The 23,100-nt window shown below is 40.0% G+C and overlaps 1 protein-coding gene across 5 annotated transcripts in view; it reads left to right on the top strand.

The window, feature by feature from the left end:
• Positions 1-23,100, top strand: part of MAP2K6 (mitogen-activated protein kinase kinase 6) — a 209,097-nt gene that overhangs the window by 81,220 nt on the left and 104,777 nt on the right. For all 5 annotated transcript variants that reach the window (XR_005554513.1, XR_005554514.1, XR_005554511.1 and 2 more), the window contains exons 5-10: positions 859-978; positions 3,936-4,052; positions 6,073-6,124; positions 9,081-9,208; positions 14,056-14,133; positions 15,289-15,428. Coding sequence is in view for 1 of the 5 variants with exons in the window: in XM_039325365.1 (XP_039181299.1) it covers positions 859-978; positions 3,936-4,052; positions 6,073-6,124; positions 9,081-9,208; positions 14,056-14,133; positions 15,289-15,428 (635 nt within the window). In the remaining 4 variants the exon portion in view is untranslated. The remainder of the gene's footprint in view (positions 1-858; positions 979-3,935; positions 4,053-6,072; positions 6,125-9,080; positions 9,209-14,055; positions 14,134-15,288; positions 15,429-23,100) is intronic.

Raw genomic sequence — 23,100 nt, 5'->3', positions numbered from 1 at the left:
GGGGGGGAGGCAGAAAGGCACTTAGGTAATAATGATCATCCTCACATTTGAGGATCTCACAGTCCTCCCAGACATAAATTATGCCTGTGAGGTAGATAAGTGTTATTATCTCCATTTCGCAAAGGCACAAAGATACTTTTTTTTAAAAAAGCTTCACATTGGAGTATCTGTTATGGGGCACTTGTAGCCTAAGCTTACGTTTATACACTCAGTAGTAAGTTAAACTGGATTTCAAAGAAGTTAATCTCCCCACCACCACGGGTAAGTGTGCCGAGCATTGCAGCCTTCTTGTTTAAAGCCATAAAAGCACTGAGTTTTGTCAAAGGATGCTGGGACTCCGGGATTAAAGACTCCCAAGCTACAGTGTTGGCTGGCTTGAACTTTTGTGGCTGCCATCTTTAAACTAACCTAATTTGAAGGCTTCCTACTTCTGATGGGTGGGCCAGCAGGTATTTGTTTCTCTTTGTCCTGCAGTAAAAGAGACGAGTCATTAGAAAAAAAATAACTGGTTAAATTTGCTTGATAAAATAAGCCAAACTCCTAAGTCTACCAATGTAATGCGACTGCTGTGAAAGCAGCATTGGCTGCCAGTTAGTTTTGCAGTGTGATTCAAGCGTTAGTTACCGTGTTTAAGCCCCTACATGGCTGATGGCCTGGGCATGTCTGAAATGATCTCTTTGGTTGATTCTGCCCATCCAATAAAATCAGGAAGAGAAGGTTTGCATCTGTAAGATCTCTTTGGGGGAATGTCATCGTTCTGATTTTTCTAGCTTTTGCTGGTTGTCAGGTGGTTGTCTGATAAAGTATCCGTGTTTAAGAATAGTAAGAGCGAACTTTTAAACTGGCTCTGTTTTCCAGCGAATCCGAGCAACAGTGAATAGCCAGGAACAGAAGAGGCTATTGATGGACTTGGACATCTCTATGAGAACAGTAGACTGTCATTTCACTGTCACGTTCTATGGTGCGCTGTTTCGGGAGGTAGGACTTATGACCTTCTCACACTTTTACCTAGGACGCAGAAAATTATACTAATAACTGGATGGTCATTTAACCTGGGAGTAGGCAACCTATTGGGCTGTTCCTAGCTTGTCCTTCATCTGGCAACTGATTGGATCGTGAAACCAAATAATGCATGGATTTCAGTTCTTCAAATTCTGTCCCATCCTATTATATAATAATAATAATAATAGTAGTAGTAGTAGTAGTAGTAGTAGTAGTAGTAGTAGTAGTAAAAGTTGGAAGGGACCTTGGAGGTCATCGAGTCCAACCCCCTGCTCAGGCAGGAACTCTACACCATTTCGGACAAATGGCTGTCTAGTCTCTTCTTAAAAACTTCCAGTGTTGGAGCATTCACCGCTTCTGGAGGCAGGTTGTTCCACTAGTTAATTGTTCTAGCTGTCAGGAAGTTTCTCCTTAGTTCTAGGTTGCTTCTCTCCTTGATCAGTTTCCATCCGTTGCTTCTTGTCCTGCCTTCAGGCGCCTTGGAGAATAGCTTGACTCCTCTTCTTTGTGGCAGCCCCTGAGATAATTGGAACACTGCTATCATGTCCCCCCTCGTCCTTCTCTTAGTTAAACTAGACATACCCAATTCTAGCAACCATTCCTTATATGTTTTAGCCTCCAGTCCCCTAATCATCTTTGTTGCTATTCTCTGTACTCTTTCTAGAGTCTCAGCATCTTTTTTACATCGTGGTGACCAAAACTGGATGCAGTATTCCAAGTGTGGCCTTACCAAGGCATTGAAGAGTGGCATTAATACTTCACGTGATCTTGATTCTATCTCTCTGTTAATGCAGCCCAGCACTGTGTTGGCTTTTTTGGCAGCTTCAGCACACTACTGGCTCATATTTAAGTGATTGTCCACTAGGACTCCGAGATCCCTCTCACAGTTACTGCTATTGAGCAAGGTACCCCCTATACCATACCTGTATATTTGGTTTTTCTTGCCTAAATGTAGAACCTTACTTTTTTCACTATTGAATTTCATTTTGTTAGATAGCGCCTAGTGTTCAAGTCTGTCCAGATCCTCCTGTATCTTAAGCCTTTCTTCTGGAGTGTTGGCTATTCCTGCCAGCTTGGTGTCATCTGAAAATTTGATGAGTTCCCCATCTATCCCCTCGTCCAAATCATTGATGAAGATGTTGAAGAGCACTGGGCCTAGAACAGAGCCCTGGGTCACCCACTATACACTTCCCTCCATATAGATGCAGTTCCATTGAGTACGGCCGGTCAGCCAGCTACGAATCCATCTGGTGGTGATGCTGTCTAACGCACGTTTTTCTATCTTATCGAATAGTAGGTTGTGATCTACTTTATCAGTCCAAATAAATTATATCCACAGCATTCCTCTGGTCCACTAATTTTGTCACTTGGTCAAAGAATGCAATAAGGTTTGTCTGGGATTAGAACAACCAAAATACTTCAGTCTGCAATTGCTGAAGATTATTCAGAAGGGGGCTTGTGCCTTCTTATGAAAAAAGATGGACTGCTTTAATAACTAGCAGAGAGCTTGCCGTGGTCACATGAAGTCGAAAGCTCTTCTTTAAATCATTTCCAAAATGGGCACAACCAGTTGCTACAGTGCCACCCAGGAGACAATTCAGTTGATACAAAATATCTTCAGTATATACAAAAAACCTAGGCATGGACAGAAAGTTCTGAACAACAAAAAATTCATTTGACCTAGGAGATGAAAAGCTCAGTGGAATAGTATGTGTTTTCATCCAACAATGAAAAACAGCAGAAGAGGTATTGGAAGGATGTGTAATCCCAAATCATCTCACTAAAGAAGTTACGTTGTTGGTATCTCTGATATTTGTTGGACTGCATTAACTATGAGTGTCTTAGTGTATCAGACTATGATGATAGACTTTTCAAAATAGCAAAATCTTAACCTCCCCCCCCCAAAAAAATAGCCAGCAGAACCTTCTTTCTATATCTTTCATCCTTTTCAGAAACAATCAAGTTAAACAGTGGTTTAAAAGGTAGAGCTCTCTCTAGTTCAATGTTGTTGATCAAACACAGTTTCTGTCTGAGGAGCAGTTTGTAAATGATGTATTTTCTCTTTGTTGCTGTTGTTGTTGATGTTGTTAATTGCGAAGTCGTGTCCGACCCATCGCGACCCCATGGACAACGTTCCTTCAGGTCTTCCTGTCCTCTACCATTTTCTGGAGACCCTTTAAGCTCACGCCTACTGCTTCAGTGACTCCATCCAGCCACCTCTGTCATCCCCTTCTTCTATTGCCCTCAATCTTTCCCAGATTAGGGAATCTTCTCCAGTGAGTCCTTCCTTCTCATTAGGTGGTCAAAGTATTTGAGTTTCAACTTCAGGATCTGGCCTTTTAAAGAGCAGTCGGGGTTGATTTCTTCTAGGATTGACCGTTTTGAATGCCTTGCAGTCCAAGGGACTCGCAGGAATCTTCTCCAGCACCATACTTTAAAGTTTCTCTTTGTACCATTATCTAGTTTCTGGTGCCTTTTCTCCACACTTCTATTGCTCATTTTTTTCAATTGGTCAATCTAAACAATTCACATTCCACACAACAGGAAAGGAACCTTTAACACATTCCACCACCCACAGGTCACTCTAAAGCAGTGGTTCCCACCTTTTTCTATACCCCACACCCCTGGAACGCTTCTGATATATTCTCACGCCCCTTACAAAAGTTTGAAATAACGGCAACGAATTATGCATATACTTTTGAAAACCCAAGTTTTCGCACCCTCTGAATATTGTCTCGCACCCCCAATGGAACCCCTGCTCTAAAGTCTGCTGTGTGTGGTAGAAGGCCTTATTAAAAATCTAATATTAGTTGACAAGAAAGCTTTGGAGGCAATGCATATGTGTTTTGGTAAAGATACGTTTTGGTGATGGAAACTGGTCAAAGCTCATGATCACTTACGTGTTCCCCCTTCACCAACTCCCATTTGTCTAGGGTGATGTATGGATTTGTATGGAATTGATGGATACCTCGCTGGACAAATTCTACAAGCAAGTCATTGACAGAGGCTTAACGATTCCTGAGGATATTCTAGGGAAAATAGCTGTCTCTGTAAGTGCTCTACTTTTTAAAAATTTTAATTCTCTTCCAAAAAATGATTTAGCATCAGTGTGGTTGTAAGTCAGAAAAAAACAAAACAAAAACAGTATGACCACACTGCTTAGCAACAGCAGTTCTGGCAGTCCCAGTTGCTGTTGTTACTAAATGGTGATCACGTGTATGGTGCTTTTTAAGAGATTGTTTCTTTTAATTAGTAGATCAGATATTGAAGATAAAACTTGATTTGGCCTTACTTTACCTGCTTCAGGCATGAACCACTTTGGTTCAAATCCAAGGCAGAATCTTTGTACAGAAAATTGCCTGCCAGGTGTTAAGGTTTTCTGCGTTAAATGCCTTGATATTCCGAGACATTTTTAAAAAAGGATTATTTATAATTTGTATATTTTGGGGCAGAGTTTTGTGAAATATGAAGGCATTCCTATTCGTTTTGTAAAAGTAAAAGTTAAACCCCAAACCAAAAAATAAAAGCCTAAAAAAAAAAAAAAAGAATTGTATTTATGTTTTGCTTAGCTGACTCCAGTTAAGATTCTTATATCTTTTCCAAAAGCACTGGGGATGAAAGGGGGGGGGGAAGCTCTTGGTTGGAAGCCGGAGCTGTCAATCACAGAGCTAGACTTCCTCTTTTTCTTTCCTCTTTCCTCTAAGGCAGTGTTTCCCAAACTTGACAATTTTAAGGCATGTGGACTTCAACTCCCAGAATTCCACAGCCAGCATTGCTGGCTGTGGAATTCTGGGAGTTGAAGTCCACATGCCTTAAAATTGTCAAGTTTGGGAAACACTGCTCTAAGGAGCATGGAGGGAAATGTTATTATTTGATTTTATTAGTCTATCTGTCTGCAATCTGCAGTCTGCAGCTTCTTAAACCCTTGAAATAGAAAGGTTCCAGGTGCAGCCTGATCTGCTTTGAGTCGAGTTTGCAGACAAATTGCCTCAATTAAAAAAAAAAAAATCACTTGGAAATGGCCTGCAGTAAAAGCAGGCGTACCAAATTATTATATAGTTACTGTCCCTTAAAAGTTTCTTGGAATACATTGATGGAAGTGGTGGGTAGTACTTTTGACAACGGTGGTAGGGAAGAAACCATTCTCATTAAAGGAAAGGGTCAGAACCAATGTAGAGACAAAAATCTGTTTAACCTTTTGACATTTTTTTTTGCGTTTGTAGAGGTGGTCCTCAACTTATGACCACAGCTGAGCCCCATTTTACAACTTTTCCTGCCACATTTGTTAAGGGAATCATTGCAGTTGTTATATGAGTAACACGGTTGTTAAGTGAATCTGGTTTCCTCATTGATTTTGCTTGTCAGAAGGTCACAAAAGGAGATCACGTGACCCAGGGACCCTGCAGCCATCATAAATGCGAGTCAGTGGCCAAGCGTCTGAATTTTGATCACGTGACGACCATGGAAAAGCTGCAATGGGTCATAAGTGTGAAAAATAGTCATACGTCACTTTTTGCAGTGCCGTTGTAACTTCGGTCACTAAGCAAACTGTTGTTAAGTCGAGGACTATCTGTACAATAGGAGGTGCACATTATTTTATCATGAGATAGGGGGATTTTTTTTAACTTACTGTGCTTAGTAACCAACACACTCTTCATCCTCCAACTCTTTCTGTTCTGCAGGGGAAAAACAATCAGGCTAGATCCTTGCTGTAAAAATATTTTGATCCATTGGGAGAGGACTGGAATTCCAATCAAAAATTTCCCCCCATCAAGGGGGAAAGGAGGAGTAGAGTCTGACCCTTGGAAGAAAGGGGCTCATTATATCTTTCACTTGGTCACGCTGCTAAAGGTTCTGGGCATGAATCATGTTTTATTATGTTGGTATTAGACTGCAGGCTCAGCATTCTTCTGCTGGTTAATTACCAAAATGCCCAACCCCAGACTGTCTCTACCTGAGTTAAGTGTTGAAATGGGGGTGAGGGGGGGGGTGAACTTGTGCCCTGAAATAACTATTTCTGCTTCAGCAGCTACAGCTCAGTCTCTCTGTCTCTCTTGTTGTGTGTTTCAGATTGTAAAAGCATTAGAACATCTACATAGTAAACTCTCTGTAATTCACCGAGGTAAGTAAGCACCAGCGTGGTGCAATTCTCACATATGTCTCAGCTGTGAAAGAGGTAGCAGGACTTTTTGATCAAAGATCTGTGGTTACTTGATCCAGGACCCACAGTTACTTGTCTCTCCTCCCCCCTCCTTTTTTTTTTCTTCTTCCTTTGCCTTCCAAATGCTTCTTGGATCATGTCATCGACATTCAGCTTTACAATGCCATGATTTTTGTTTGTTTTAAAGAAGCAAAATATTTCATTTAACTGCTGTGGGTTCAAAGTGAACAATAAAGAAAAACCCCAGCCGAACATTTTAATTCATCCCCCTTCCCTGTGGGGATGTCACTGCAGCCCTAGGGCACTGGGCAATAGTGCTTTTGCATAATAGTAGCTTCCTGTTTTCCCAGATTTTTTTTTACCTAAAACTTTTGGCTAGGCAGTGGAATGCCATGCTGTTATTTTAAGGTGACTACTTTGTATTGTATCATTTGGAATAATGGTTCTCTTTCTTTCTTTCTTTCTTTCTTTCTTTCTTTCTTTCTTTCTTTCTTTCTTTCTTTCTTTCTTTCTTTCTTTTTTCAAATAATTTATATTGCCTCCTACTCACTCAAGACAGCTTACAGGAGATTAAAAACATAATATAAAAGAAATAAAAACAATAAAAATAATAAAATAATAACCCTGTCTATGCCGGCAACAACACACACTCATACCAGTCACTTAATGAGCTCCATCCCACTGTGGGTTCCCCAGTCCTGCTGGCAGAACCATGTATTCAGGGCCTTCTTGCTTGTCTGTAGTGCTTTTCTCTCACCTTAAAGTTTAGGGGGACTTTTCTCAGCAGCAGGGATTGAGCTATAGAGAGCAACTAAAGTCAACCCAAGTTTCTTCCGACTTAGGGGACAAACTGAGTAATCATCAATACAACTGAAATGTCACATACTGTCCTCTGGATTGTGACTGGAAATCCTGCCTCGCTGCAGTTCATAGACATCCAGGACGGAGAGATTTTTCATTGCAGTAGCTTGATGAGTGGATAGTTATCAAGTCAAGAGCCAGCTTTCATCTCAAAGCTCTGTGAAACGCTCCCATACCTTAGTGCTAATCAGAGGTCCTGTTTGTCTGTTTTCACAATAAGGTGTTGGTGGATGTTTTTCATATCTTGCTTTAAACTACAGGAAATACACTTAGTCGCGTTCTGTCTGAATGCTGTAATAGATAGTGAATCCAAAATGGGTAGACTAAGCTTCGTGACTGCCATGATCTCAAATTAGTGCCTATGTAGAAAAGAAGGCCTCAAGCATGTTTACGATGCTTATATAATAGTAGCACCTAGGCTTCTATACCGTTCCATAGTGCTTTACAGCATCTCTAAGCGATTTACAGAATTTGCATATTGCCCCCCAGCAATCTGGGTCCTCATCTTATCCACCTCAGAAGGATGGAAGATTGAGTCAACCTGGAGCCGGTCAGGATCGAACTCCTGGGAGTGAGCTGAATTAGCCTGCAATATTGCATTCTAATCACTGTGCCATCATGATTACATAGGTAGTCCTGACTTACCAATTGCCTTATTTAGCTCGAAGTTACAATATAATAGTACTGCAACCTGTAAAACAGCACTGTAAAAAAATAGCACTGCAACCAATCCTTGCATTTTATTTATATATTAAACAAATTTACATAGCCTCCCAGCTCACACATGGAGACTCCAGGTGGCATACAACATTAAAAGTTCACAAAAATTTACTATTTAACTCTCCCGACCCCTACCTCATTGACTACAGAATCAAACAAGCCACTTGATTGGCTCCGAATGGAGTTTCCAGGCCCATTAATGACTCTTGCAGCATCCTGCAATCATATGATTGTCATTTGCAGGATTCACAACTAGCTTGTGACAAGCAGAGTTAATGAAGGAGATGGATATAAAATTATACATTGCAGTCACATGATTTTTTTTGCTTAATGACTGTGGCACTTAATGATCAAAGAGGAAGTGAAGTTATAAGCCACCATGTGATATGTTTAGTGACAGCACACTTAGTGAATGAATTGCTGGCCCCAATTGCGGTTTCTAATTTTGACCATCTTTGTCAAAATTGAATACCCTCTCTCAACAGAGGGGGAGGGATCCGACATCATCGATCTACAACACAGTCCTTTCAACAGTTCCAAGAAGGCTCCACACCCATTTGAACTACTCAGGTGACCCTAAAGACACAGATGAGCCTCTAGGTAGCACTAACAACTAGCTAAAAGAATGCAAATGAGCAGCTGTCTGCAAGGAATATAAATCCTTCCATTCCCCACCATCCAGTCAGAATTGACGAAGCTTCTTGGATGAGAAGCAAAACATCTTCAAAGAAAAACAAAGTCCAGTTGCCTCATGAAAAAAGCATCTTTGGGATAACTATGACCTGGATGACTGAGAATCTCCATAAATGTGTGTGTGTGTGTGTGTGTGTGTGTGTGTGTGTGTGTGTGTGTGTGTTATGTATGCTATCTTGAGCTCTTGAATGCAAGGTATAAATTGATCAGTCAAATAAGTATCAACAATTAACCAGGTTTCATTTTGCTCCATGGAGAGAAGAAACTTTGAAAGAAAGTAGTCTTCTCAGTGCCAATTCTTAGGTTTTTCTTTCTAATTAACATACAGCTAAAAGCATTTGCCCTTCTGTTTGAACTCCATTAGCTGTTTCCTCAGTGTAAATTAATAGAATTATTGGTTGGAATAAATGCCAGACTACAGTCTACGGAAAAATATGTGCGTGCATGCATGTGTGTGCGCACACGTGCATTTTGTGTGTAGATCCTTTTACTTTAAGCCAACAAATAAATGGTGTATTGCTGTGGCTGCCCTCTGCTGGTGATACCCATGTTAGCCTGCTTCCTTTTTCACCATAATCTGCAACTAGGAGAAAAAAAGGGAGTGCTTGCAAGCAATGACTTTCCACTGTAATTTATTTTGCAGATGTCAAGCCTTCCAATGTACTGATTAATACACAAGGACAAGTGAAAATGTGTGACTTTGGAATTAGTGGGTACCTCGTTGATTCTGTGGCTAAGACAATGGATGCTGGCTGCAAACCGTATATGGCAGTAAGTGCAGTGAATCGTGAAACCTTCAGGGGAAACTGTCACATCACTTTGTATGCACACTGACAGATATTTGCTTTGTTTTATTAAATTTCAGAAATATATATGTATATGTGTAACACATACATACATATATACATATTCTCTATATACATATACATACAAACATACATACTGTATGTATTGTTCAGTCACTAAGTCATGTCTGACTCTTCGTGACCCCTTGTGTGTGCGTGTGTGTGTGTGTGTGGTGTGTGTGTGAAGGGGATTACAGGGTTGTAAAAAGTTTACGTATGTATGTATGTATGTATATATATATGAACATTCTACATTTCTGATGTATTCAAGGTTGTTTTGCATCTGAATAGCAACAAATACCATAGAAACAGCATAAATAGTAGAAAAGCAGTAGAGGAATAAAGGTCTAAAGATTTGGCTTGGTGAAAACTTGTTAAAATGACTTTATGCTTATCTTGTAAAATGAAGCAACGTTTTAGAGTAGCTGTTTTGCTCTAAGGTGCCATGACTGAAAAGATTGTGTCTCAGATCAGAACTTAACAAATTCTGTCAACGGGAGGATCTGAAATAGAGTCTCACAAGATGACTTTAGAGCAGTGTTTCTCAACCTTGACAATTTTAAGGCATGTGGACTTCAACTCCCAGAATTCCACAGCCAGCATTGCTGCTGTGGAATTCTGGGAGTTGAAGTCCACATGCCTTAAAATTGTCAAGGTTGAGAAACACTGCTTTAGAGAATGTGGCTTCGTAATGCCAGTTTCCAGCCAGTGATGTTGACCAAGTTCATAATGACCTGTTTCAGAATACAGTTTTCTGCAGTTTGTAACAGTAAGATCTGTTACAACTAGTTTTGATAACAATGAACTTCTAAATGGATACTCGAAAAACCAAGTTATCACCATCAGTCTTTGGTTCCGTGCCCTCCTAACCAATTTTCATACTAGCACTGAAATTGGAGACATAGGAAGGGGTTACTTGGAACTGTCAATTCCCAGTCTCCAAAACTAGGAAGAGGACTTGTTATTATTCAGAACCACCATAGAGATAGGGTTTGGAAAATACATTGGAAACTATTGTGGCTGGCTGGTGTGCTGCTTTCCTGCCATACATCCAGCCATAGGACTTCATTGGTTTCACATTCAAGGAAATGTTTTAAGTACTTCTCAAGGATTAGATGAAAGACCCAGATAGAAGCTGCTGCAGTAAGAACACTGGAGATAAGGAGCCACATGCACACGTTCACTTTAAGCAGAAAGAATAATTTGATGTGTTATTCAAACCAGAATGAGAACCTTTGACTATGCTCAGACAAGTTGACTATTCCCCAGCCTTTCCTTTTCAGAGGCAGTGAAACAGCTGGATTGGAACTCTTGACCTTTCCTTTGGAGACACTTGAACCCAGGGAGACCAAACGCTATGCTCCATCATGGCATAGTGCTCTGTGCAGCTTTAAAATCCCAAAGAGCATTTAACATTTATGCCCCCAACCCAACCTTTTCATCAAGTTAGACTGGCTCAGATGAGGTGTGTTGGATTCTGTTGCAGTACAATGCAGTAGGTGCCTTTGGGCAGTGGTGAAGCACTTATAGCCTTCCTGAAGGGAATGTCTGGAGCTATTACATTAATAGTTCACATGGGGATTGGTAATTACAGCTTCTCCTCTGGCAATTAAGGTCAGCCAAAAATAGTTGAAACCTGATACTTATAAGATGAAAATGAGATGCAGCATATATGCAATCCGCAGTGCATACTTAATTGGAAGTAAACTGTCTTGAACCTCTTAGTAAAAAACTATCTGAGAGTCTCATGAGACTCGGACATTAGGTATAATTCAAAGTTGCACAAGTATAGCCAAATAATGTTGATTTTTTTTTTTTAACTAAGAGCAAACTTGGAGAATCTCATATGCCTTGGGGAAAGGAAGTTGCATAATCCACTATTGTCTGAGGAAACAGGGAAGCAGTCTGACCTGACTAATCTGTAGTTCAGATGAAAGTAATTAAATACTGTTTTGCAAGTCTCCTAGTTTCCCTTTTCTTGATTTTTTTCCTATGTTCTTAAGAACTTCCCTCCCAATATCTTAATATTATATGCATATGCTGATGCGTTACTACTAGAACTATAGTACCATAGTAAGCATCAAGTTCATTTCTTACAGAAATACATCTACTTTCCTACATTTGGCTGGAGATTCCTGTGCTTTTGCTGGAACTCTTTCAGCTTGCATACACTGAGCCAATTGTGAATTGAGCAGAAATGAATTTGTCACTGTCTCAGCTGCCTTCTATGGGTCATGCATGGCTTGTCATGCCATCTTAATACTATAATAAACTTACTGGGATTACATGCAAATCTGCAAGGATCTTCTCCATCACAATTAAGCAAAATGCATAAACCTGTCAGGGAGGATGCTCTGCTGAGAAATTTTCCAAGCCTGCAGGGCTTCGGAATATTAACACTCTTGTTTTGGCTGCCATCTGTGATTTCTTCCCTTTTGAGGAGTCTTTGCAAGCTGCTGTTTTTTTGTACTAGCAAGATGTGATTATTGGCTTTGAAACGCTTGCATGCTATTGCATTAAGGAAGACAACATCATTTTTGGTTGCCTTTTTAAAGAAATACCCTCAGACTGGAGAACATGTAAGATGGGAGTTGTGCTACGTGTTTTGTTAAGATTGGCACCAGCTTCAAACCAAAAGCAAGATTCTCACACAGTTTTGTTAACAAGATTTATTGAACTGAAACTAATTCGTGTATTGTACAAGAATTTCCAGAACTGATCATAACGGAACACCTTTATCTTGAATTTCTTAGAGTGGAGACTTACTCTGCTTTGTCTTAATGATTGTCCTATAAAGTGGTGAAGAGGCAAATGATGGGAGACCTTCCATCTGGCTTTACCAAACCATCTCCTGAATCTTTATTAGCCTGTGAATAGATCTTTACCTCAAGCTTTTTTCACAGAACATTTTATCCAGTCACCCACTACAGCAATCATTGTTTTGTACCAGTCATTCTGGCAGCACATTGTCACATTAACTGGTCAAAAAGCATGAGTTGGGGGAATGCAAAATCTTACCCACTTCTGACTGGTATCCGATAGCAATAGCACTTAGGCTTATATACCGCTCCACAGTGCTTTACCGCACTCTCTGAGCAGTTTACAAATGTCAGCACATTGCCCCCAATAATCTGGGTCCTCATTTTACCGACCTCATGAGGATGGAAGGCTTAAGTCAACCTTCAGCCGATCAGGATTGAACTCCTGATAGTGGGCAGAGTTATCCTGCAATACTGCATTCTAACCACTGCACCACCACAGCTCCCTTCCACCAAGAATCATTTGACATTGTTGCGACAAACATCAGTGGGCATGGTCAATCAGTGCCAAGGAGGGCATGTTCTCTGATTGCCAGGATTCCATCAATGAGTACTATCATGGAAACCTTATTATGCCATTCTTTAAACTGAACTTTCCCATTGGCCCATTGTTAGTATGGGCCAATCACAAGCATAGGAACAAATGATGTCTTCTTCCCATTGCCAGCCAATTACAAATGCATCTCATATCTATTTCTTCTAGTTGCAATTCAAAACTATTGTTTTTTTTAACATGTCTAACTTAGGCTGTTGAGAGATGATGAACTTCATGCTTTATTCCATTTCAGTAGCAGCCCCAGTTCTAATTGGCTTCAGCAGCTGGCATGCCTACTACCTTCCAGCCTTCAATCACTACCCTGGACAACCATCTTCTGTTTTGATTGGCAGGTGTTGGTGGCTTGCTTTTTCTTTAATCATTTTTCAGTTGATTCAATAATGAACTGTACCTCAATGAATTATCCTTATGATCCCTTCAACTCTTACATCTCCCAGTGGGCATTCTTTCAGTTTTTGCCTTATCTGGGTGAAGTATGCACCTCTTGCTTTCCTAATCCTGCCCACAATCCTGGAGAGTTTCTCTTTGCTTTATTTTTAAAACAATTTTAATTTGCAAAGGTACATTGTTAATTTTGTTTCTGTGAAGCTCAATTATTCTTTGCAGCAAGGTTTTTGCAGCCTAAAAGAACAACCTTCTCCCTATTATTTTGATTATTGTAGCCTAAGGGAAAAAAAATAAAAAAATAATGTCTTTGTTAATGTCAAAGGTAATATGGAGAGGGATGAATATGTCTATTTGTGCAAAGGTCGAGAGGAGCAAAAACAGGAATTCGTAGACCAGTCCACACTGAACCCAGCCATCAAAGTATACTTTTCCTTTCATGGATGGGATAGGCAAGAAGCAGAACAATGACTAATCAGTTCTAGTGGTGCCACAATCTATGCAATCCAGACTGAAATTGAGTTAAGAAACAGAACAATATGGAGAAGTAGCGTACAGTGCAAAATTGCACTTTATTTTCAACTTCTTTTTAAAAACTGATTAGTCAGGGTTTTAGAAGTGCCCTATTTTTGACTGGGTTATCTGTTGCTGGTCAACTCTGCTAATTACAAAGGCTTCGTTACATTGGCCAGTCAGACATCTGTGGGCATGGCTTGGTGTCCTTGTATCCTAGAAAGGGATACAAATTGCTGTTTATAATTAACCTGGCTTTTGTAAAACTAACCCTCTCCTGTCCTGTTGCTTACTAGGTCATAATACAATTTGGCTACTTTGCCTTTGATTCAAAGCATATTGTATAGAACCAGGACCAGTTTAACTTGATTTAATAACAGTTTGGGCTGTTACTTTTCTCATAGGAGAAGTAGAACATTCTTCCATTCCCTGAGTGGAAAGTTAAAACTAACTATATATCAATGTAATTTCTCTCTCTCTCTTTTTTACTCCCCATTCAAGCCTGAAAGAATCAACCCAGAACTAAACCAAAAAGGATACAGTGTAAAATCCGATATTTGGAGTCTGGGGATTACAATGGTAAGAATACATTACTGAGGAATGATGCCAGGATTAATTTTATTATTAATTTTATTCTACTGACCTTTGCAATTCAAAATCCTTGCAATCTGAAATGGGTTTAACTGCATTTAAATTAAGGAGGTCTATAGCCTAAATGTATGGGTTCAAAAAGGGGGAAATTGCATTGAAGGTTCTTGAGTAAATTGATTGTGTTCTGTTGGCAAGTCACTGTAAAGTCACTGACCTTGGAGAAGGGATGAGAGAGCCACTAAGGCAGGGGTGTCAAACTGCCGACCCATGGGCCGGATGCGTCATGCCAAAACCGCACCCACCCCATTGCTGGCAATGGGAAAAAAGTTGTGATGTTGCCACACATCACGTGATGTCGCGAATTTGACACCCGTGCACTAAGGGGAAAAGGAGAGTGAGCTTTTAAAAAGGGACCTGACCTTTTAAGAGCTTAGACAGTCCCAAGAAAGGAGAAAGTGTGAGAAAGATACTCAAGATAACCCTTGCCTTGATTTTGTTGAGTATAAAATGGGACAGAAAGAAACTCTTTTTTTGCACCTTTACAAAGCAGATCAGTGGATCCCCCCCATCCCTCCCTCCCTCCCTCCCTCCCTCCCTCCCCTCTCTCTGTTTCATTAGCACCATGTCTGCAGGAGAGAAATACACATTCGGGATTAACATTAAGGTTTCGTCTAGCAAGTATGAATAATTCTCTGAGAAATTATCACTCCCCTTTTATTGCAACAGCCCTCATAGACTGGGCAAAGGGAGAAAAGCACACTCTCCCCTGGCACCCCGTGTCTTCTACAGAAGCTGTGGATACGTTGCACAAACCAGAAGAACTGCAGCTTTGAAATATTCCCAGAGACATGCTGTCTCCAGAGACATGCACAGGCTGTGCCTCAGAGGCACCAAATGAGCCCAGTGTTTCCAAGGAAAAATGGAAGGGGGGGGGGGACGACAAGCACAGCCTCGGGCAGAAATCATAAAAAAGAAGTTGTAATTTCTGCTCTCAGCCTGCAGGTGGCAGCATGCAACAGCATGGGATTGAGTTTGTGTATCTTCTTTTCATATTTTTCTTTGGGGAGACAATGGGAGGGGGAGGGAGTGAAGAGTCACCGGAAGATGTCTTGATGTCTCCCTGTCTTTTGTTTTTGGACCTAGATTGAATTAGCAATCTTGCGGTTTCCATATGACTCCTGGGGGACGCCGTTCCAGCAGCTCAAACAGGTAGTGGAAGAACCATCACCACAGCTCCCTGGAGACAAGTTTTCAGCTGAATTTGTTGATTTTACCTCACAGTGGTAAGAACATTCTTCCTGAATCATGTGAGAAGTCAGATATAGCTTCATTAACCTTTGAATTTGCTCACATATTACTGGGGGCATACATGTGTATCCTGACATGCTGACCAGAGATAAATGCAGCGTAAAACCAGGCAGTTGCTTCCAAAATGCCCTGGAATCCCAAGCGGAGAGGATGCCTCGATTATCTCTAAAATGAGCTATTTTTCACGAAAGGAGAAATTGGCAAGGGGAAAAAAAAACCAGTTGCTTATGAATTGTTTTCTAACTGCATCCCAATCAGGCTGTCAATACAAATATTGGAACAGGACTGCAATAGCTGTTCAGGAAAGTAGTAAAGACATAATTTGAATCTCAGCTACATGCATTCTTGTTTCTAAGTCCCACAATGCTTCTCCTTTAAAAAATGAAACATGAATTAAAATGTTTCTGGGCATAGCACTAATGGTCTCTGCTTCTCAAACATTTATTGTAAATAATTAGTCCTAATAATCATGTTGAAGTTTCTATGGAGATTCTCAGTGATCTAGGTCATATAGTAGTTATCCCACAATGCTTGTTCATGGGGCAGCTGGACTTTCTTGTTTTTCTTTGAAGACCTTTCGCTTCTCATCCAAGAAGCTTCTTCAGCTCTGACGGGATGGTGGGGAATGGAAGGATTTATATTCCTTGCAGACAGCTGTTCACTTGCATTCTTTTAGCGAGTTGTTAGTGCTACTTGGAGGCTCACCTGTGTCTTGAGGGTCACCTGAGTAGTGCAAATGGGTGTGGAGCCTTCTTGGAACTGTTGAAAGGACTGTGTTGTAGACTGGAGATAGATGATGTTGTATCTTAAGAGAGGACTGTTCAATTTTGACATGGATGGCCTCTTTGACCCCTCTTTCAAACCAGCGATCCCCTCTGTCCAAAATGTGGACTTTGCTGTCTTCGAAAGAATGGTCTTTGTCTTTTAAGTGCAGATAGACTGTTGACTTTTGTCCTGATGGGTTTATTGGCACAGCATAGGAAAACAAACCCATCAGGACAGGGACTTCCTACCCTTCCCATTTGCTGGGGCCGTCATGGGTGAGGTGGCAGGCAGGAGGCTTGTTGAGGTTGGATGGTGGGGGCTGACCATGCAGGGATCATGGCGTGGCGCCACCCCTGCTTTATCCCCTGCCTCGCCGTGTCTGGGGCGGCCCCGTGGGCCAAAGCTGGGCCCATCGTGGGATGGATCTGGCCCATAGGCCTTGTGTTGGACATGTCTCTGCTGAAGGCTCTGTCTGTCCATCAGCAAAATAACTCTCTGAAAACAAAACAACAGAATGCAAACAGATTTGCAAGGGGAAGCCAACAAAAGAAAGATTTTGTTTGAAACTGGTTGGACTTGCCAAGGGGGATGTGAAAAACAATTCCCACTATAGTTGTGCAGCATTTTGGAATTCTGCTTAATGCTTATTTCTGTCCCCACTTTTTAAGTGGCACAGTGTAACATTTGCAACCTGTCAGTCCTAACCCAAGGAAAGAGTAAAAATCTAGGAGCCATACATATGCACTTGTCCCCAAACACACAAAGAAAGAAAAAACACAGATGGTCCTCGACTTACAACCATAACTGAGCCCAAAATTTCAGTCGCTAAGCAAGACAGTTGTTAAGTGAATTTTGCCCTATTTTGCAACCATTCTTGACTCAGTCGCCACAGGTTTTAATAATATGGTTGTGAAGTGAATCTGGCTTCCCCATTCACTTTGTTTATCAGAAGGTCACATTGCAACGCTCATAAATACATGCCAGTTGCCAAACATTGAGTTTTTGATCACATGACTATAAGATGCTGTAACAGTTGTAAATGTGAAAAATGGTCATAAGTCACTTTTTCCAGTGACATAACTTAGAACAGTCACTAAACCGTTTTTAAGGAGAAGATGGAAGAGACAGGATCAGAAAAAGGAAAGGAAGCGAAGTTGTTGTGCAGGAATACAAGCTAATTTGAGGGCTAATCAACATGGAGCTCTGTTTCCATCTGTCTTGTTTGCCATCGTTCACTCCCTAGAGACTAAAATGGACGTTCTGAAACTTGAACTGCCCATGAACAAGGAGTGTATATCAGAGGTGGTGATCCTTTGAGAGCTGTATGCAATGAAATTTCATTTTGATGTATGCCGATTGGGGTACATTCAAAGTGATAATAAAGTTGTTCTTGTTATTATTATTAAACAAATGTTTAGTTTTAGGTTGGGGACTACCTGTACTTTGTTATACTGAAGAAAATACAGACATCTCCTATGACTGCCGCTAGTCAAGACGTTGGAAGAATTCCAAGCTCTCCATCTTTACCTCCCTCAATATGTTTATTAAATATGTTCATTAGAAGTATACCTGGCAGATATTTCTAATGAACTTATCATTTGCTATTCTACTTTTGAGGGAGATGAGCAGTTTAGAAACATGAAATATATATACATACATACATACATACATACATACATACATACATACATACATACATATATATATATATATATATATATATATATATAAAATCAAAATAAATGTTGACACTTGTTCAGAAACTAGAAATATAAAACAAAACTTTCATGGGGTGATAACTCATGTTTAAAAAATGCTAAAGTATCGAATAGTGAGTATTCATTCTGAATTACTTCTAACCTTGTAATAAACATTGCCAAACAAACAAAAGAAAAACATAAATGTTATGAAATACAAAATCTCAAACATCTCAGTGTTTCAGAACTGTTTTTAGCATATCAGGTTTCAGTATCCTTTAAGCTTGGGTGTCATACAAAGTCTTCTATTTTCTTGTTTGCCAAGGACAAAATGGTCCTCAGTAAGAATCAGTAGTTGAGAGTTCAGATTGGATTGGCCTGGAATTAATGGGGAAGATGTAACAAGGCAGAACATATGAATTCCAATCTCTGTGGCTTGTGATCATTGCCTGTAAATAGTGACTGTAAGTTTTAAGTTCAATGGATTTGAATTTAGGAAAAAGGAGATAACTACCAAAATACTTTGAGGTGAAGAACATAAAAAACAGAGAAAGGTCTACAAATGTTAAGATGGAGTGAGAATGAGATTAAAATAATAGGAGAAAGAACAACAAAAGGAAGTAGAAGACACAGAGGGAGAGAAGGAAATAGAAGTTGGTTTCTTATATCAAAAGTAGTTATGTATTTTTTTTAATTTCCCACTTAGAAGGCAAAGCATTGGCAGAAGAGAAAGTAGGGTTAAAACCATTGTGCTAAAATAATGAGCTGGCCTCTCTAACTTGGGCTTCTTCTGAAATCCTGATTAACACATTTCTCCCTAGAGTTGTGGGTCGATTTGTGACTATTGTTGTGTCTGTGCTGGTTTATGTTTAGGCCTGTCAGATTTGTTGTAATTATTTTCTGCAGAGACTTATTCTCATAAAGTTCTTTCATATTTTTTAAATATATGTTCTCTGAGCCTAGACAAAATATGTCCTTTGCCTAAAATGAAATTACTTTGCAAAATCTCTAAATAATGCGGTGGCCACAATAAGATTGCAACGATAGTGGGTGTTAATTATGTTATCCTGTCGATCTTGGAAGGTGACATATTATACCCAATCTTTGCAAGATTAGCTTCTGATTGCTTTATAAATAAATACAAACAATTCTAAAAAAAGAAGAAAACTTTTTTTCCAGTCTGAATTTTTTGGGGTTTTTTTTGTGGTGTTTGGAAGTGGGTTTTTTAATAGACATTCATCCATGGCTATGAAAGAACCACCCTGAAGCTTTCTATAAAAGTAATCCCATTGTTTTGAAAACAGGCAGAAGCCCTCAAAGGAAATGGGCAAGGTACAGTAAGATTGTCCTTTACGCAAACTAGCTTTACTTCCACTGCCGTCTTCCTGAGCTAAGCCATGTGTCTCAGTGAACTTTTCCTAAAGGACTATTTACAGTGGCTTTCAGGAAATATGTCACATTGACCCCCCAGAAGATTATAGAGGAACTAAGATTGTTTCTCAGACTTTTAAGCCATTTTGGGGGGGTGGACAAGAAACCCTCAAAGATAAAATTGTGGTGAGAGATCGGGCCAGGGAATCAAAATTAGTGTGGAGAAAGCAATGTAGTTCTTTCATTTCTGACGTTTGCTCATAAGAGTGACATTAAATGGAATTCTGCTCTTTTCTTTTTGTCAAACAATACTTGGCAATATTCCTCGTGTTGGTTTGGAGGCATTTATATCTATTTGGAAGCATTCATCTGGAACTGCAGAGCAGCCCTTTCACTGAGAATGGAAAAATAAAAAGCTTGATGGCTAGTTTTTTCATAGTATAGCTCAAATCTGTTCAAATAGTTAGTAATGTGGTGGTTGCTCCAATTTCTGTGTGTCACAGTATGAAAAACAATAATGTATTAACTTCATTTCGTTTTATTTCTTTTTCCTTCTTTAACTTTGTCCAGAACAATTGTTTCCAGAGTATATTCAGGAGCCTATTAAAATATCTGAGATTGCTGCAGATGTGTAGTGTGAACACTAAAATAAAACATCTAGAGAGATCACTAGAGCTTACAAAATGTTGCCAACATTATTTGAAATCTCATGAGATTTAAGACAAGAACATCAAAAATTTGGTGATTTTACAAAATTTTCAGCCTTTTAATAATAAAAAAGGCTCCCATAGAAACTATCAGGAAGGTGGTATTTCCCCTGAAGCCCACAAATATGTATTACCAACACTGGCTTATTTTGTGGTCTTACAAAGGTTTCTGTGATATTATATCAATGCAGATTAGAAAGAAAAATTGAGGTCCATTTGTTAACACCACCTTCTCCAATGTAGCACTCTACAAATGTTGTAAACCTGTATCTCCCACAATTCCCATCAAGCATCTCCTCCTCCTCCTCCTTCTGCCATATCCATTATTGGACGAATGTTGTATACCTGTATCTCCCACAATTCCCATCAAGCATCTCCATCTCCATCTCCTCCCCCTCCCCCTCCCCCTCCCCCTCCTCCTCCTCCTCCTCCTCCTGCCATATCCATTATCAGACGTTAGCGATCTTGTTTTTATCAGCAGCCGCATGAAAAAGTGCTGATTTTTGTCCAAACCAGTCCTTTAGATTTTGAAGCCATGATGTTCTTCTGCCTGGACTTCATTTGCCTTCAATGTTTCCCTGAAGTGTGCCGTATTTTTCTGGGTGTCGCATCACATGTCTGAAATATTCTAACTTTAGTTTTTTAATTGTTTTGATGATTTCCCTTGGCTTTCCCAGATGGCTTATCACCTCCTCATTTCGAATCTTGTCAACTTAGCTTATACGTAACAGCCGCCTGTAAATCCACATTTCAAATGCTTCCAGTCTCTTCAGGTGGCCTTCTGTCAGAGACCAACTCTCTACTCCATAGAGCAGGATAGAAAAAATATAACATCTGACAAGCCTGATTTTCAATCTTAGGCTTATGTCGTGACTGCAGAAGACCTTTTTCATTTTGAAGAATGCTATTCGAGCTTTCTCTATCCTTGTCTTTAATTCAGTGGTCATGTCCCAGCTTTCATGTAAATTAGAACCGAGGTGCGTAATCCTTTCAACTTTTTCTAATGGTATTCCTTCCGAATTTATTGGTGGTAAATTAACAGGTTGTTTGCTGACGACCATGATCTTGGTTTTTGAGGTGTTAAGCTTCGAGCTGTATTTTTCAGATATTTCTGTGACTGTTGATGAGAAGCTGAAAGTCTTCATGCTTACTGGCAAGCAGAACTGTATCGTCAACATATCTTAAATTGTTGATCCAAACACCGTTTACTTTGATGCCAGCATCGATGTTCTCCAGTGCCTCATTGAAGATTGACTCAGAGTAGATATTGAACAACAATGGAGACAGAATACATCCCTGTCTGACCCCTCTTTGTATTTCTGTATCAGCTGAGTATTTTTGGCCTGGTCTCACATTTGCTACCTGATCAAGCATAGCAGTTGGGACTTCTGAGAATTGGGGTTTCAACAAGATCTGAGGGATTTCAGGTTATAGATGACTGATTTAGATACATTTGGCCCCTTTTTCTACCCTAAATCACTGTAATATAAAGATATCAACAAAGCTCATCTGGCTTGGGTGAGTGTTGGAGTTAGCAGTAAGGATATGGTTCCTAAGAAGAGATTAAAGTAAGAGATTTTGCAAATATAAGAGCCATAGTGGTGCAGTGGTTAGAATGCAGTATTGGAGGAAAACTCTGCCCATAGCCTGGACTTCGATCCTGACCGGCTCAAGGTTGACTCAGCCTTCCATCCTTCTGTGGTTGGTAAAATGAGGATCCAGATTGTTGTGGGGCAATATGCTGACATTATAAGTCACTCAGAGAGTGCTGTAAAGCAGAGATCCCCAACCTTTCTCGGTTGGCGGACTGAAGAAAAAGGGAGGGGAAACATTTTACATGCACGTATGCAAACGGGGCCACGAGCATGCATGCGCCACAAACAGTGGTAGCACCTGCATGACACTAGCCCTGCCCTTTTTTGCCACGTGGTGCCCTGTTTTCATCGCACAGCACCCCGTTTTTGCCATGTGGCATCCCATTTTCACTGTAGTCATAGCGCTAGTGCAAGTGGGGGTGAGTGTGTGCACATGTGTGCACATTGGCCAGCCTGTCCCACAGCCCAGTGGCCAGTAGGCCACCGCCTGGTGGTGGGCTACTGTAAAGCACAGTGGAGTGGTATATAACTGCTAAGGGCTATTGCTCGCATTTTCAGTGGACTTCTATATTTCCTTCTTCCTCTTGATGGCCATTTCTCTTGTCCTACAAGCTCTGTGCAGGAAATCTTTATCAAATCTATAAACATGGATATAAACAGAGAAGATAAATTATGAATTATGGAAACTGGGTGGATTCACCTCAGCGTCAATGCAGGAATCTCAGTGGTAGATTATATATCGCTGGCACTTGACTCCAGTCAGATTGGCACAGATATATTAAAATTATATTTTCCAATATTAAGTACCATTGCTAAAATCTTGAGGTCAGATTGGCTCCCACCTTCTGATCTTCTGCAACAGCCTAAAGACTTGGCTGTGCCAGATGGCTTGGGGCCCTAATGAGGGAACATAATGTGTTCTAATGGGAGAACATAATATTGGAGAGTGTTGTTGAATTAAGAGACAATCCCATTCCCCCCCCCCCACACACACATCCTGCTCCCTCCCTCCTCATCTTTTAATTCTAATTCTATTTTGAGTGTAGTCACCATTTTTGTTGTTTTAGAAATATTGATCTTTTATGATTTCAGTGCTTTCAATATTGTAAGCCCCCCAGAGTTGTTTCAAAATGAGGGGCGGCAAATAAATTTAATAAATAAATAAAAATAAATAAATAAATAAATAAGGACTGAATGCTCCCTAGTGTGAAGCTTACTGTTTTTCTTGACAGGACCAAATCTGAAACTTAAAAATAAGGAACTTTTTATCTGTTTGATTTTAGCAGCTAAAATAATAATTACCTAACATAGGTAAACTAGATAATGTAAGAGTTGAGATGTGGATTATCAAGGCTTCTTAAATTGCTCCACTAAAAAGAATCATGTAAAGTTAAAAATATCAGACATCAGAAGCAGGAATCACAACTATTAAATTTGGAAGGATATTTATGATTTACTTCAATGGCAATAGGTCATAATACAGCAATACTTTAAATTTGTATAAGTACAGTA

The sequence above is a fragment of the Crotalus tigris genome, unplaced genomic scaffold (genome assembly GCF_016545835.1).
Source record: "Crotalus tigris isolate CLP2741 ecotype Arizona unplaced genomic scaffold, ASM1654583v1 scf7180000024337.5909745, whole genome shotgun sequence".
NCBI classification, from domain to species: domain Eukaryota; kingdom Metazoa; phylum Chordata; class Lepidosauria; order Squamata; family Viperidae; genus Crotalus; species Crotalus tigris.
Note: the sequence above shows the minus strand (reverse complement) of the source record. Positions and strands in the feature narration are given on the sequence as shown.